Here is a 14,980-nt window from a genome sequence, read left to right as displayed (position 1 = left end):
TCTTTCCACTTAGAAAGGAAACTGGAACTAGAGGGCACAGCCTCAAAATAAAGGGGGGTCAGTTTAGGACAGAGTTGAGGAGGAACTTCTTCTCTGAGGGTGGTGAATCTCTGGAATTCTCTGTCCACTGAAGTGGTGGAGGCTACCTCGTTGAATATGTTTAAATCACGGATAGATGGATTCCTGATCGGTAAGGGAATTGGGGGTTAATGGGATCAGGCGGGTAAGTGGAACTGATCCACTTCAGATCAGCCATGATCTTATTGAATGGCGGGGCAGGCTCGAGGGGCTAGATGGCCTACTCCTGCTCCTATTTCTTATGTTCTTATGCTTCACCAGAATGAGATGTGATGGTGATGGTTGGGCATTTACCAATGAAAGCATTGCAGCAAAGCTTGCTTCCATCTTCAGTTGACATCTGCGTATGCTTCCTTTATAGCAGTCATCACTGTCTAGTGGTCAGAAAAATAAGCTGAATTTAGACTGCCTAGCTTGGGATACAAGACACTCCAATTAGGCACAAACTAAAGTTCAGGCTTGATCACTTACAATCTACATCAGTTAATTGGATGAAGGGACTGAATGTATGGTAGCTAAATTTGGCGATGACAAAAGATAGGTAGCAGAGTAAGTTGCATAGAGGAGTTGGTCTGCAAAGGAATATAGACAAAAGAAGTAACCAGATTGAGTGTAATGTGGGAAAATGTGACCTTGCCCACTTTGGCAGGAAGCATAGAAAAGCGGCATGTTATTTAAAGAGAGAAATTTCAGAATTCTGCAATGCAGAGGGATCTGGCCATCCTGGCACATGACTCACAACAAGTTAGTATGCACGTGCAGCAAGTGATTAGGACAAATGGAATGTTGGCTTTTATTGCAAAAGAAATGGAATATACATGTAGGAAGTCTTGCTCTAATCGTACAGACTATTAATCATACCACACCTGGAGTACTGTTAGCAGTTTTGGTCTCCTGATTTGAAAAAATATACAACTTCATTAGAAGTAGTTCAGAAAATGTTTACCCGACTCATTCCTGGGATGAGGAGCTTTCCTATGAAGGTTGAACAGGTTAGGCTGTACCCATTGAAATTTTAGAAGAACGTGATCACATTGAAACGTACAAGATTGTGAGGGAACTTGATAGGGGAGGATACTGAGGGTTTTCCACTTCCTGGGGAGACTAGAACTATAGGACACAGTTTAAGCATAAGAGGCCTCCCTTTTAAGATAGAGGTCAGGAGCATTCTTTTTCTGAGGGTTGTTGGTATGTGGAACCTAAAAAAGCAGTGGATGCTGGCTCACTGAATTTATTCAAGGCAGAAAATGACACATGTTTTGATACGAACGTGCAAATTAGAAGCAGAAGTAGGCCATTCGGCCCCTCAAAATTGTTCTGCTGATCTGTTTGTATTTCAAATTCCACATTCTCATCTACCCCGGATAATCTTTGATTTCCTTGCCTAACAAGAAGCCTTTCTGTGGTAAAAATATTCAATTAATCCTTCTGAGGCAGAGTTGCAAAGTCACATAACTGAGAAAAGATTTCTCCTCATCTCTGTCCTAAAAGGGAAACTCCTAATTTTAAAACAGTGCCCCCTAGTCCTGGTTCTTTACATCAACCTTGTCAAGACCGTTCAGGATCTCATATACTTCAATCAAATCGTCCCTCACTCTTTGAAATTCCAATGGAAACAAGCCCAGCCTATCTTTATAAGATGACCTATTCATTCCAAGTATTAATCTAGTAAACCTCCTCATATTGCCTCCAATGCATTTATATCCTTGCTTCAATAAGGAAACTAAAGTGGACACACCATTTGAGATGTGGTCTCCCCAATACCCTATATAACTAAAGCATGACATCCTTACTTTAATGTTCACTTTCTATCGTAATGAAGGATAGCTAGAGGCTGTAAAATAAAGTCTATTTATAAGTCACAAGTAAGGTTTACATTAACGCTGCAATGAAGTTACTGTGAAATTCCCCTAGTCGCCACACTTCGGCGCCTGTCCGGGTCAATGTACCTAACCAGCACGTCTTTCACACTGTGTTACAGAGCAAGGGCTGGGCCAGGATTATTTGAGCGCAGACACTGAGAAGAAACTGACTATGACTTCTGCTGTCGACCAGAGGTTGGATGATACCAAGCCATTTTCTAGTGAAATAGGGGGTACTGATCATGTTGTTTTGGCTGGCCTCAGTTTACCAGGGATAGATTAAAAAGTGCAATAGAATTGAAGATGTGAGAATCCCAGGAACGAAGATCAGAGAAGTGTAAGCTTTAAATTCTGCGAGTAAGGCAGTGAAGTGAAGGTGGCAGGAGGGAAAATGTATTTTCTAGTTAAATTTTGGAAATGTATATCAAATAGAACAGAAGCAAAAACCTCTGGATTTTCCCAATAGGTGCCATTAAGGGTAGGCTGTGTACTTGTTTTGACAGGCCAGATACTCTTTTCTCGTCTCTGACTCAGTTTCTCATGCATTGGTAAGATCCCACGGTATATTAACTGGAACTAGCAATTGGCCTGTCATGGGTTTGTGGCAGATTCCCCGAATAGTGAATTGGCTTCATCAAGTTGTGTTACGAAACCGGATGTATTGATGTAAAGTATAAAAATTGGTGAAAGTCGTGAACAGCTCTTGGATGCCTCCTACAGAAGGTTTCCAAATTGAACCTGTAGAAATCTCCTATCTCATTTGCATGTCACTCAGTAATACCTATAATTTTCTTGGAAAACAGAACCAACACGGACATATACACAGGATGGTGTGTGTCTGACTGAGATGGGTATGTCACAGCTCCAAGGCCTCAGTATTGCTCCACCACGTCGGAAGCGACCCAAGCCAAAGTTGAAGCTAAAGATCATAAATCAGAACAGTGTGGCTGTCTTACAAACTCCACCTGATCCTCCGTCTGAACAGTCCAGAGACATGGATGGAGATATGGATGAAAGCAGAGGTACTATATTATGTCTGATCCCCTTCATCACATGCTCATGCAAAGGGAAGAAAAAGATTAGTTTGCTAAATGTTGTACGTGCTTGCTGAAATGGATAACCAAGTAGAGAACATGCTTCAAAGCATGTTCCATGCATCTGAAATAACAAATTCTCTGGCAAGTGTATTGAAATATCAGTCTTGTGCATTACTGCAGAAACATGGCTTTGCCACTTCCTACTTCTGACTTTTCTGAGTGCAACTGCTTAACTCTCATTTCCAGAAACTTGAAGCAAGGGCGATTAGTCTGTGACCTCCTTGGTTGGGAGACTGATGCTGCATTTATTGGGTTTCATAAACATTGAAGTCATGCATTTATGGCAAAAGACTAATTGAATAAACAAATAATTGTTAATTAACAAAAAATTGTTAACCATAATCTTAGTCACTTCCAACATAATTTGCTTAATGCTTGTTCCAGCTTAATGATCATTCCATCATTTATGTTTAATTCTGAGGCATCCTATAGACATATAACGCAGACTTCTAGAAATGAGAGCTGTTCTCTTTTCTATGCTTCATGCAAAATCAGATTGCTCAATTTCAGTATAATAAGAACATAACATAAGAAATAGGGATAGGAGTAGACCACATGGTCCATTGAGCCTGCTCTGCCATCGTGCTGATCTTGGCTTCAACTCCTTTTTCCTGTCTACTCCCCATATCCCTAATTCCCTGAAAGATCAAAAATCTATTGATCTCAGCTTTGAATCATTCAATGCGAGAGCATCCATCAAAATCTGGGGAAGAGAATTCCAAAGATTCAGAACCTTCAGGGTGAAAAGAATTCCTCATTTCAGTCCTAAATGGTTGATATCCTGAGGCTGTACCTACATGCTCTAATTCTGCAGTTAGAGGAAACACCCTCTCAGTATTTACCTTGTCAAGTCCCTTCAAACTGTTGAAGCCTACAAATTTTCTAAACTTGGATATTGCTCGGGCATGACTCTTTCATCCCAGGGGCTGTACTTACCTGTGCGACCCTGGTCGGTTGTGTTTGCCTGTTCCCCATTTTACACTATCTCATTTCCTACATGACAACTTTACCTAAGTTGATCTTTCTCTACACCCTAGCTATGACTGTAACACTACATTCTGCACTCTCTCCTTTCCTTCTCTATGAACGGTATGCTTTGTCTGTATAGCGTGCAAGAAACAATACTTTTCACTGTATACTAATACATGTGACAATAATAAATCAAATCAATTGACTTTAGCCAGCTCTCCCCTCATACCCATGTAATTGACTCTGTATAAGTTTAAGATTTTTGTTTGCAGTTGGAATATGTCACTTTCAAATTTAACATAGAAGTGAATGGTATTTTGATCACCATTTCCCAGTAAATCCTTTACTATGACATTACTAATTAACCATGCTTCATTCTACAATACTAGATCTAAGTTAGCAATTTCCCTCACTAGTTCCACTACATGCTGCTCCAAGAAACCGTCACAAAAATGTTCTTCAAGCTCATTGTCCAGACCATTCTTGCCAGTGATCATCCCAGTCTATATGAAGGTTAAAGTCTCCCATAGTTGTTACATTTCAGTTGTGACAAACTGCACTAACTTCTTGTTTAGTGCTCTGTCATACAGTATAACTACTGTCGGGCCAAAAAACTAATCCCACCACTATTTTATGGTGCTTGCTATTCCCAATTTCCACCCATATTGACATGATCATGATCTGAGGCCAGATCTTTTCTCACCAATGTCCTTATGACATCCTTTACTATCAGGGCTACCCCACCTCCTTTGTCATTCTCTAAGAGTCATAGAGGTTTGCAGCATGGAAACAGGCCCTTTGATCCAACTTGTCTATGCCCCACTTTTTTTTTTAAACCCCTAAGCCGGGCGGCACGGTAGCACAGTGGTTAGCACTGCTGCTTCACAGCTCCCGGGACCTGGGTTCGATTCCCGGCTTGGGTCACTGTCTGTGTGGAGTTTGCACATTCTCCTCGTGTCTGCTTGGGTTTCCTCCGGGTGCTCCGGTTTCCTCCCACAGTCCAAAGATGTGCGGGTTAGGTTGATTGGCCATGCTAAAAATTGCCCCTTAGTGTCCTGGGATGCGTAGATTAGCGGGTAAAATATATAGGGATATGGGGGTAGGGCCTGGGTGGGATTGTGGTCGGTGCAGACTCGATGGGCCGAATGGCCTCTTTCTGTACTGTAGGGTTTCTATGATTTCTAAGCCAGTCCCAATTGCCTGCGTTTGGCCCATATCCCTCTATAGCCATCTTACCCATGTAACTGTCTAAACGCTTTTTAAAAGACAAAATTGTACCCGCCTCTACAACTACCTCTGGCAGTTTGTTCCAGACACTCACCACCCTCTGTCTGAAAAAATTGGCCCTCTGCACACTTTTGTATCTCTCCTCTCTCGCCTTAAACCTATGCCCTCCAGTTTTAGACTCTCCTATCTTTGGGAAAAGATATTGACTATCTAGCTGATCTATGCCCCTCGTTATTTTATAGACCTCTATAAGATCACCCCTAAGCCTCCTACGCTCCAGAGAAAAAAGTCCCAGTCTATCCAGCCTCTCCTTATAACTCAAACCATCAAGCCCCGGTAGCATCCTAGTAAATCTTTTCTGCACTCTTTCTATTTTAATAATATCCTTTTTATAATAAGGTGACCAGAACTGTGCACAGTATTCCAAGTATGGCCTTACCAATGTCTTATATAACTTCAACAAGACGTCCCAACTCCTGTATTCCATGTTTTGACCAATGAAACCAAGCATGCCAAATGCCTTCTTCACTACTCTTTCCACTTTCAAGGAGCTATGAACCTGTACCTCTAGATCTCTTTGTTCTATAACTCTCCCCAATGCCTTACCATTAACTGAGTAAGTCCTGCCCTGGTTCAATCGACCAAAATGCATCATCTCGCATTTATCTAAATTAAACTTCATCTGCCATTCATCAGCCCACTGGCCCAATTGATCAAGATCCCGTTGCCCTTCTTCACTGTCCACTATGCCACCAATCTTGGTGTCATCTGCAAAGTTACTAACATGCCTCCTGTATTCTCATCCAAATCATTGATATAAATGACAAATAACAATGGATCCAGCACCGATCGCTGAGGCACACCGCTGGTCACAGGCCTCCAGTTTGAAAAACAACCCTCTATAATCGCCCTCTGTCTTCTGTCATCCAGCCAATTTTGTATCCATTTGGCTACCTCAACCTGGATCCTGTGGGATTTAACCTTATGCAATAACCTGCCATATGGTACTTTGTCAGAGGCCTTGCTAAAGTCCATGTAGACATCATCAATTGCACTGCCATCATCTACCTTCTTGGTTACCCCTTCAGAAAACTCAAACAAATTAGTGAGACATGATTTTCCACTCACAAAGCCATGCTGACTGTCTCTAATCAGTCTTGCATCTCTAAATGCCTGTAGATCCTGTCTCTCAAAATACCTTCTCCAGATGTGAGGCTTACTGGCCTGTAGTTCCCAGGCTTTTCCCTGCAGCCTTTCTTAAACAAAGGCACGACATTTGCCACCCTCCAATCTTTAGGCACCTCACCTGTGACTATCGATGATTCAAATATCTCTGTTAGGGGATCCACAATTTCCTCCCTAGCCTCCCACAATGTCCTGGGATACACTTCATCAGCTCCGGGGGATTTATCTACCTTGATGCGCTTTAAGACTTCCAGCACCTCCTTCTCTGTTATATGTACACTCTTCAAGACATCGCTATTTATTTCCCCAAGTCCCTAACATCCATGCTTTTCTCAACAGTGAATACTGATGAGAAATATTCATTTAGGATCTCACCCATCTCTTGTGGATCCACACATAGATGACCTTGTTGATCCTTAAGAGGTCCTACTCTCTTCCTCGTTACTCTTTTGGCCTTTATGTATTTCATAGAATCATAGAATCCTACAGTGCAGAAAGAGGCCATTCGGCCCATCGAGTCTGCACCAACCACAATCCCACCCCAGGCCCTATCCCCATATCCCTACATATTTACCCACTAACCCCTCTAACCTATGCATCCCGGGACACTAAAGGGCAATTTAGAATGGCCAATCAACCTAGCCCGCACATCTTTGGACTGTGGGAGGAAACCGGAGCACCCGGAGGAAACCCACGCAGGCACAGGGAGAATGTACAAACTCCACACAGACAGCGACCCAAGCCAGGATTTGAACCCAGGTCCCTGGAGCTGTGAAGCAGCAGTGCTAACCACTGTGCTACTGTGCCGCCTATTTGTAGAAGCTCTTTGGATTCTCCTTTGCCTTATCTGTCAAAACAATCTCGTGTCCCCTTTTTGCCTTCCTGATTTCTTTCTTAACTCTATTCCTACACCCTCTATACGCTTCAAGGGATTCACTTGATCCCAGCTGCCTATGCATGTCATATGCCGCCTCCTCCTTTTTGACAAGGACCTCAATATTCCGAGTCATCCAGAGTTCCCTACTTCTACTAGCCTTGCCCTTCACTCTAAGAGGAATGTGTTTACCCTGAACCCTGGTTAACACACCTTTGAAAGCCTCCCACTTACCAGGCATCCCTTTGCTTTCCTACAGACCCCCCCAATTAACTGTTAAAAGTTCCTGCCTGACACCATCAAAATTGGCCTTGCCCCAATTTAGAATTTTAACTTTTGGGCCAGACCTATCATTCTCCATAGCTATCTTAAAACTAATGGAATTATGGTCACTGGTCCCAAAGTGATCCCTCATTAACACTTGTGTCACCTGCCCTTCCTTATTTCCCAAGAGGTCAGGTTTTGCCCCCTCTCTAGTCGGGCCATCCACATACTGAATGAGAAATTCCTCCTGAATACACTCAACAAATTTCTCTCCACCCAAGCCTCTAATACTATGGCTGTCCCAGTCAATGTTAGAAAAGTTAAAATCCCCCACTATTACTATTCTGTCTGCCTTTCCAAAACATAGTAAGAAGTTTAACAACACCAGGTTAAAGTCCAACAGGTTTATTTGGTAGCAAAAGCCACACAAGCTTTCGAGGCTCTGAGCCCCTTCTTCAGGTGAGTGGGAATTCTGTTCACAAACAGAACTTATAAGACACAGACTCAATTTACATGAATAATGGTTGGAATGCGAATACTTACAACTAATCCAGTCTTTAAGAAACAAAACAATGGGAGTGGAGAGAGCATCAAGACAGGCTAAAAAGATGTGTATTGTCTCCAGACAAGACAGCCAGTGAAACTCTGCAGGTCCACGCAACTGTGGGAGTTACAAATAGTGTGACATAAATTCTGATTCTAGGATCGCATGATAAAGACTCAGGAGGAAAAAAGCAGAAATATTTATGTGAAATAGTGTGACATAAACCCAATATCCCGGTTGAGGCCGTCCTTGTGTGTGCGGAACCTGGCTATCAGTTTCCAAAACATACCCTGGAATATTTATTTCCCAACTTTGATCACCTTGTAATGGTGATTAGATCTAAACCATTTACTTCTATTTCTACCATTCGCTCTTCTAACTTATTGCAGATGTCTTGTGCATTCAGATAAAGAACTTTAAGTTCATTTATTTACATTTTCTTCCTGCAATGACCTTACTCGTTGATGTTATCATTTAATTGTTATATTTGTTTGCTGCATTTGTAGCCAGCTGCAGTTTTTATGAAGTTATTCTATGTGTTTCAACGCATGTAATCTCCTCCACATTTGCAATCTCTCTCTCTTTCCCCTTGCTCCTCTTCGCTCACCCATTATGGCCCTCATCCCTTTTAAAGCATGTCATTGAGACCTTTTGTAAAGTAAATGGGATCTTCAGGTGAGATTGAGAATTAAGGATCAAAACTGAGACCTTGAACAGAAAATCTAGACTGACAATCGACTTAGCTCTGGTGTGCTATCTTTTTGTAAGATGTTAGCTCAAAGACAACCTGGACGTATTTCAAAGAAAAACAGGGTAGTTTTCCCTGGTATCCTGGTCAACTAATATTACAAAAGCAGATTTTCTGGCCCTTATCATATTGCTACCTTATTTCCTACATTACAATAGTGACATGCTTCAAAACATGTGTTTCATTGTCTGTAAGACAGTTCATGGCTCTTGAGGTTCCATGGTATTCTTCTTAAATGCAAGTCTGTCTTTCTTTAATAAACACACAATCTTGGGATTCCTGTACATAAAACATGAAACCCATGTATATGCGCAGAGAATAATTCTTGTTCTAAAACCCTGAAATTTCAGACTCTATTGGTAAAAAATTCAAATATCCTTCCCCTTCTTTGTTTCACCACCCGATCCACCTTCTTCCATGGCAGTTGTGCTTTAGATTGAATGGAATATCAAAACTTAGCTGAGCATGCCTTTGACCACAGAATAGCAGAGAGTTTGGAAACACCCCTACCTTGCTATATGAAACTGTCCCAGGTTCCAAGAAACTCAACTGGTGGAGAGCCATTTTGCAGGCTTAATAGACTAAAGTGTCCCAAGGAGGTGAGGACTGATAACAGAACTGTATTACCTTGCCAAATTCTGCCTGTTGCCCCTGTTCTCATTATCTACATTTGCCTCCAAGTCTCCTAATGCAACGTATTTAAAATTTCTACGCTCGTGTTTAAACCACTTCATGACCTCACTTCCCTATCCATGTAATCTATCTATAAACCTTTCCCTCCCCCATCCCTAAACACCCTTTGTTCATCATGCTTGGTTCAGTGGTTTGCTGGGAAAGATTTCCTTGATGGGCTCCTAACAAATCATAAACCTGGTCAATAGAAACGAGTTTAGAAGTTCAATATATACTATGCACTGGAGAAATCTTCCTCATTTGGCTTAAAGCCACAGTGCTGTCTGCTGTGAGCAAAGAAAGTTAAAGAAGCACTATATGCAGCAATAGATAAAGTTAACGTCTTATGCAGGGCCCGGATTCCTTCGAGAGATTATTCCAAGTGATTTTCCTCCATGAGGTGACTAATTTATACTTGCACGTGGAGTTTGGACTTCAGTTAACTGATGCAGAGTGCTTTGGGGATGACTAATCTAACATCTCTGGATACATTTTCAACAAAGTTTAGTATTATGTTGTGTAAAAATGATGTAAAAGCTGCCGATTGTACATTCAGTTAACCCTTCAATCTTAACTTGACAGCAGCTGACCTGATGGACTGTGACGCAAAGTCTGATACACTTACTAGTCCAGAGCGGGAACCAGCAGATGATGACTGTAAAGGAGCTGAGGGGTCTGACAACCTAAAGAAGAGAAAAAGGAAACCATACAGACCTGGTAAATAATCTGATTACAACAGATATAATCAACCAGGCTGCGCAGTGCATTTAGATTAAAGACTATTTTCTGTGTGTTGGGAGTTGCTCAAGTTGAGACCTGTGATTATTTCTATTTTAATAAGCATTTGATGTAAATTGATAATGGAAATGTTTAAAATTGAATTTAGACAAAGAACCTTTGGAACATTTTAAAAATACTTGGCAGATGTTGGAGAATATCTCCGCGGGGCAGCATGGTGGCACAGTGGTTAGCACTGCTGCCTCACAGTGCCAGGGACCCGGGTTCAATTCCAGCCTCGAGTGACTGTGGGGAGTTCACACGTTCTCCCTATGTCTGTGTGGGTTCCCTCCAGCATGCACACTGGGGAAGTGGTGGTTGGGGTGCCGAAGCAGGCTGCTTTATCCTAGTTGGTGTTGAGCCTCGAGTGTTGTTGGAGTTGCACTCATCCAGGCAGGTGAAAAGTATTCCATTACACTCCATGCATTGTAGTTGGTGGACAGCTTTGTGTGGAGTCAGGAGGTGAGTTACACGCCACAGCATTCCCAACCTCTGACCTACCATTGTCGCCACAAACATTTATGTGGCTAGTCCAATTAAGTGTCTGCTCATTGGTATGTTGATATTGGTGGGGATTCAGTGATAGTAATGACATTGAATGTCATAGGGAGATGGTTAGATTCTTGTTAGCGATGGTCATTGCCTGCATGGCGTGGGGTGGATGATGCTTGTCACTTTTATCTCCCTAACCTTGCATCATTCGGACTAAATTATAGACTTTGGGATGCAGTGACATTTTAATTATTAAGCCTCACAAGCAAGTACATTCTTGCTAATGTGATACTGATCGTCAATTAATTTATTTCTCTTGAGAGCTGCTGCTGCGGTGGCTTAGTGTACAGTAGCATCCACACACAACTACAACATAATGAAATGTGTATTGTTGTCTCATTGTGCTGTCATGCTAAACAAAGACGATTAACATTTCTACTGAGCATTGACAATTAGATGTGCAAATACTGGGTGACATTGAGAGCGTCTCTGTAGCTTAGCTAACACGTCGTTGGTAGAGGTCCGGGAGTTCAGGTTCATATTGACTGGTTAGTGTAGGGTTTAGGGTGAGAGGAAGAAAGGGTAATGTTGCAACAAAAGTTAGCCCCATTGTGTAATTATTATTTTTTTATATTCATTTTGCCATTGGGATTGAAGTATAATTCATACTTCCCAATCTCGAATCAGGGACATATATCCAAAATCAAGGCATTTTTATTTATTTTGTTATGTGCCTTGTTTGATCATATAATGCAATTTTTTAAACAGTAAACCTTCTGTGCTCTCCTTTGGGGGGGGAGGCTGTCGAGGAAGGGATTCTCTGCCTTTATCGTTCAAAAACTTCATTTTATCCAAACCCCTCCAACCACATAACTCTGAACCACATTTTTGTGAAGGTCCACTGGCTGTGCCAGTAAATCAACTTCAAGATGCTTGTTTTCATTTCCTTCTTTCTTGTCTGAACAACCTTCTCCAGCCACATGTCCCTGTCGACATCTCTCACTCCTTAATAGAATCATTGAATCCCGACAGTGCAGAAGGAGGCCATTCAGCCCATCGAGCCTGCACCGACAACGATCCCACCCAGGCACTATCTCCATAACCCCATTTACCCTGTTAATCCCCTGACACTAAGGGGCAATTTTAGCTTGGCCAATCCACCTAACTTGCAAATCTTTGGACTGTGGGAGGAAACCAGAGCACCTGGAGGAAATCCACGCAGACACAGGGAGAATGTACAAACTTCATACAGACAGTGCAGAAGAGGCCCTTCGGCCCATCAAATCTGCCCTGACGCATGAAATGCCCACCTAATCCCACTTGCCAGCACTTGGCCCATAGCCTTTAATATTATGGCATGCCAAGTACTCATCCAGGTACTTTTTAAAAGATATGAGGCATCCCGCCTCCGCTACCCTCTCAGGCAGCGCATTCCAGACCATCACCACTCTGAGTAAAAACGTTTTTCCTCAAATCCCCCCTAAACCTCCCACCCCTCACTTTTAACTTGTGTCCCCTCGTAACTGACCCTTCAACTAATGGGAAGAGCTGCTCCCTATCCACCCTGTCCATGCCCCTCATAATCTTGAACACCTCAATCAGGTCGCCCCTCAGTCTTCTCTGCTTCAACAAAAACAACCCAAGCCTATCCAACCTCTCTTCATAGCTTAAATGTTCCATCATAGGCAGCATCCTGGTGAATCTGCTCTGCATCTCCTCCAGTGCGTTCACGTCCTTCCAAAAATGTGGCAACCACAACTGCACAAAGTACTCCAGCTGTGGCCTCACCAAAGTTCTTTACAACTCCATCATGACCTCTCTGCTTTTGTAATCTATAACCCGATTGATAAAGGCGAGTGTGCCATATGCCTTTTTCACCGCACTATTTACCTGCCTTTCCGCCTTCTGAGATTTATGGACAAACATGCCAAAAGTCCCATTGTTCTTCAAAACTTCCCAGTGTCAGACCTTTCATAGTATACTTCCTTGTCAAATTATTCCTTTCGAAGTGCATCACCTCACACTTTTCAGGGTTAAATTCCATCTGCCACTTATCCGCCCATTTGACCATCTTAACATAGAAACATAGAAAACTACAGCACGAAACAGGCCCTTCGGCCCCACAAGTTGTGCCGAACATATCCCTACCTTTTAGGCCTATCTATAACCCTCCATCCTATTAAGTCCCATGTACTCATCCAGGAGTTTCTTAAAAGACCCTATTGAGTTTGCCTCCACCACCACTGACGGCAGCCGATTCCACTCACCCACCACCCTCTGTGTGAAAAACTTCCCCTAACATTTCCCCTGTACCTACCTCCCAGCACCTTAAACCTGTGTCCTCTCGTAGCAGCCATTTCCACCCTGGGAAAAAGCCTCTGAGAGTCCACCCGATCTATGCCTCTCCACATCTTATATACCTCTATTAGGTCTCCTCTCATCCTACGTCTCTCCAAGGAGAAAAGACCGAGCTCCCTCAGCCTATCCTCATAAGGCATGCCACTCAATCCAGGCAACATCCTTGTAAATCGCCTCTGCACCCTTTCAATCTTTTCCACATCCTTCCTGTAATGAGGCGACCAGAATTGAGCACAGTAACCCAAGACACTCCACCTCACTGATAACCACTGTCACCCAAGGCTGGAATTGAACCCAAGTCCCTAGCACTGTGAGGCAGCAATGCTAACCATTGTGCCACCGTGCCACCCCAAATAGTGTCTGTGCTCCATCGTACTATAAGAAGCTGAGCCAACAGAAACTGTATCTATCCCCTCAGGAATTCTGTCACTCTACGCTCCTCAGCACCCCCTACCTCAAATTAAAAAGTCCAGAAGCCTTTTGAGTTAATCTCCAATTACAAAGTAAGGATACTTATATCAGAATGCTTGTCCTTTTCCCCACACTTCCCAGTCTAGTGGATCAACACCTGAATTATATTTTGATGGTATATTAAGATATTTCCGAAGCTTTTCTTTGAAATATGCCAGTTAATCTGATTGGCCTGCAGCTTTCCAAGGTGGGCCTTCCTCCCGGTGAAAGGTGGAGGTCCCACCTTCTGATGGTCAACGCTCGTTAGAGCACGAAATGGCAGCAGTACTGCTGGAATTGGTGGGACTGCGTTTCTGGCCATAGTCTTGGGCATGGATGGCAATGTGATCTCTAATCCATCACCAAACAGCTGCATTCTCCAGGTAATAGGTTTAAGAATCCCAACTGATACGACCTTGATTACTTTTAGTTCAGAGCTGTGTTCTTGTTGAATATGTTTAAATCACGGATAGATGGATTCCTGATCAGTAAGGGAATTAGGGGTTATAGGGATCAGGCGGGTAAGTGGAACTGATCCACTTCAGATCAGCCATGATCTTATTGAATGGGGGGGCAGGCTCGAGAGGCTAGATGGCCTACTGCTGCTCCTATTTCTTATGTTCTTATGTTCTTGTCTCGCTCTGATAGGAATTGGAGGGTTTATGGTGCGTCAGAGGAGCCGGACAGGACAGAATAAGACAAAGCGTTCACTGTCCAGGAAGAACTCTGCTGGCTCAGTCTCTGAAATGATGACTGGGAAGGAGGATGGTAAGCGATCTATCAAATGTTCCGGAAGTCACTCTCAAAGAAACAAGTATTTGAAATAATGTAGTGTAGTGTTTTGGAGAAGCATTTCTTGTAGGCCTGGCGGTATTTGTGGAGGGAGAAACAAGTCAATAGACTTTCATCAAAGATCATTAACCTGAAATAATAACTCTATTTCTGTCTCCCCAGTTGCTTCATGACCTGAGCTTTTCTAGTGCTTTCTGCTTTTATTTTGAGCATCCACAGAATTTTCCTTTTCTCAGGTTGTGTTTAGAAAGGGTAAATACATTCCTACTCACCAACAATAAACAACATTGGCAACCATCATATTTCAGACCACTATCAATGAGGCAAATGGGTCACCCAAAGGCATCGTTTACTGCAAAAAACAGCTCTAATCAGAAGTTGTGCACCTTGGTGCTCTCCGAAACAATTTGTATCAGATTTCCCAAATTATTGTTCACCTGAGGGGATAACTCGCGTTCTGCATACTGAAGTATGTTTGATGGGTCACAGTTAATATTCTTAACTCAAAATTTAGCAGAGGAAAGCACTTTGGATAGATTGCATGATATCACGACCAGTTCAGTGTTAAACCTCTGATCTTAGTAGAAAGTC

At 42.7% G+C, this 14,980-nt stretch overlaps 1 protein-coding gene across 12 annotated transcripts in view; it reads left to right on the top strand.

Annotated features, from left to right (window-relative positions):
• Positions 1 to 14,980, top strand: part of kmt2ca (lysine (K)-specific methyltransferase 2Ca) — a 351,109-nt gene that overhangs the window by 226,149 nt on the left and 109,980 nt on the right. For 9 of the 12 annotated variants that reach the window (XR_013499876.1, XM_078232144.1, XM_078232127.1 and 6 more), the window contains 3 exons: positions 2,744 to 2,962; positions 10,103 to 10,237; positions 14,246 to 14,365. Coding sequence is in view for 11 of the 12 variants with exons in the window: in XM_078232144.1 (XP_078088270.1) it covers positions 2,744 to 2,962; positions 10,103 to 10,237; positions 14,246 to 14,365 (474 nt within the window). In the remaining variant the exon portion in view is untranslated. The remainder of the gene's footprint in view (positions 1 to 2,743; positions 2,963 to 10,102; positions 10,238 to 14,245; positions 14,366 to 14,980) is intronic. The other 3 variants (XM_078232154.1, XM_078232135.1, XM_078232105.1) reach the window with 1 other exon arrangement.

Source organism: Mustelus asterias, chromosome 2 (assembly GCF_964213995.1).
Source record: "Mustelus asterias chromosome 2, sMusAst1.hap1.1, whole genome shotgun sequence".
Lineage (NCBI taxonomy): Eukaryota > Metazoa > Chordata > Chondrichthyes > Carcharhiniformes > Triakidae > Mustelus > Mustelus asterias.
Note: the sequence above shows the minus strand (reverse complement) of the source record. Positions and strands in the feature narration are given on the sequence as shown.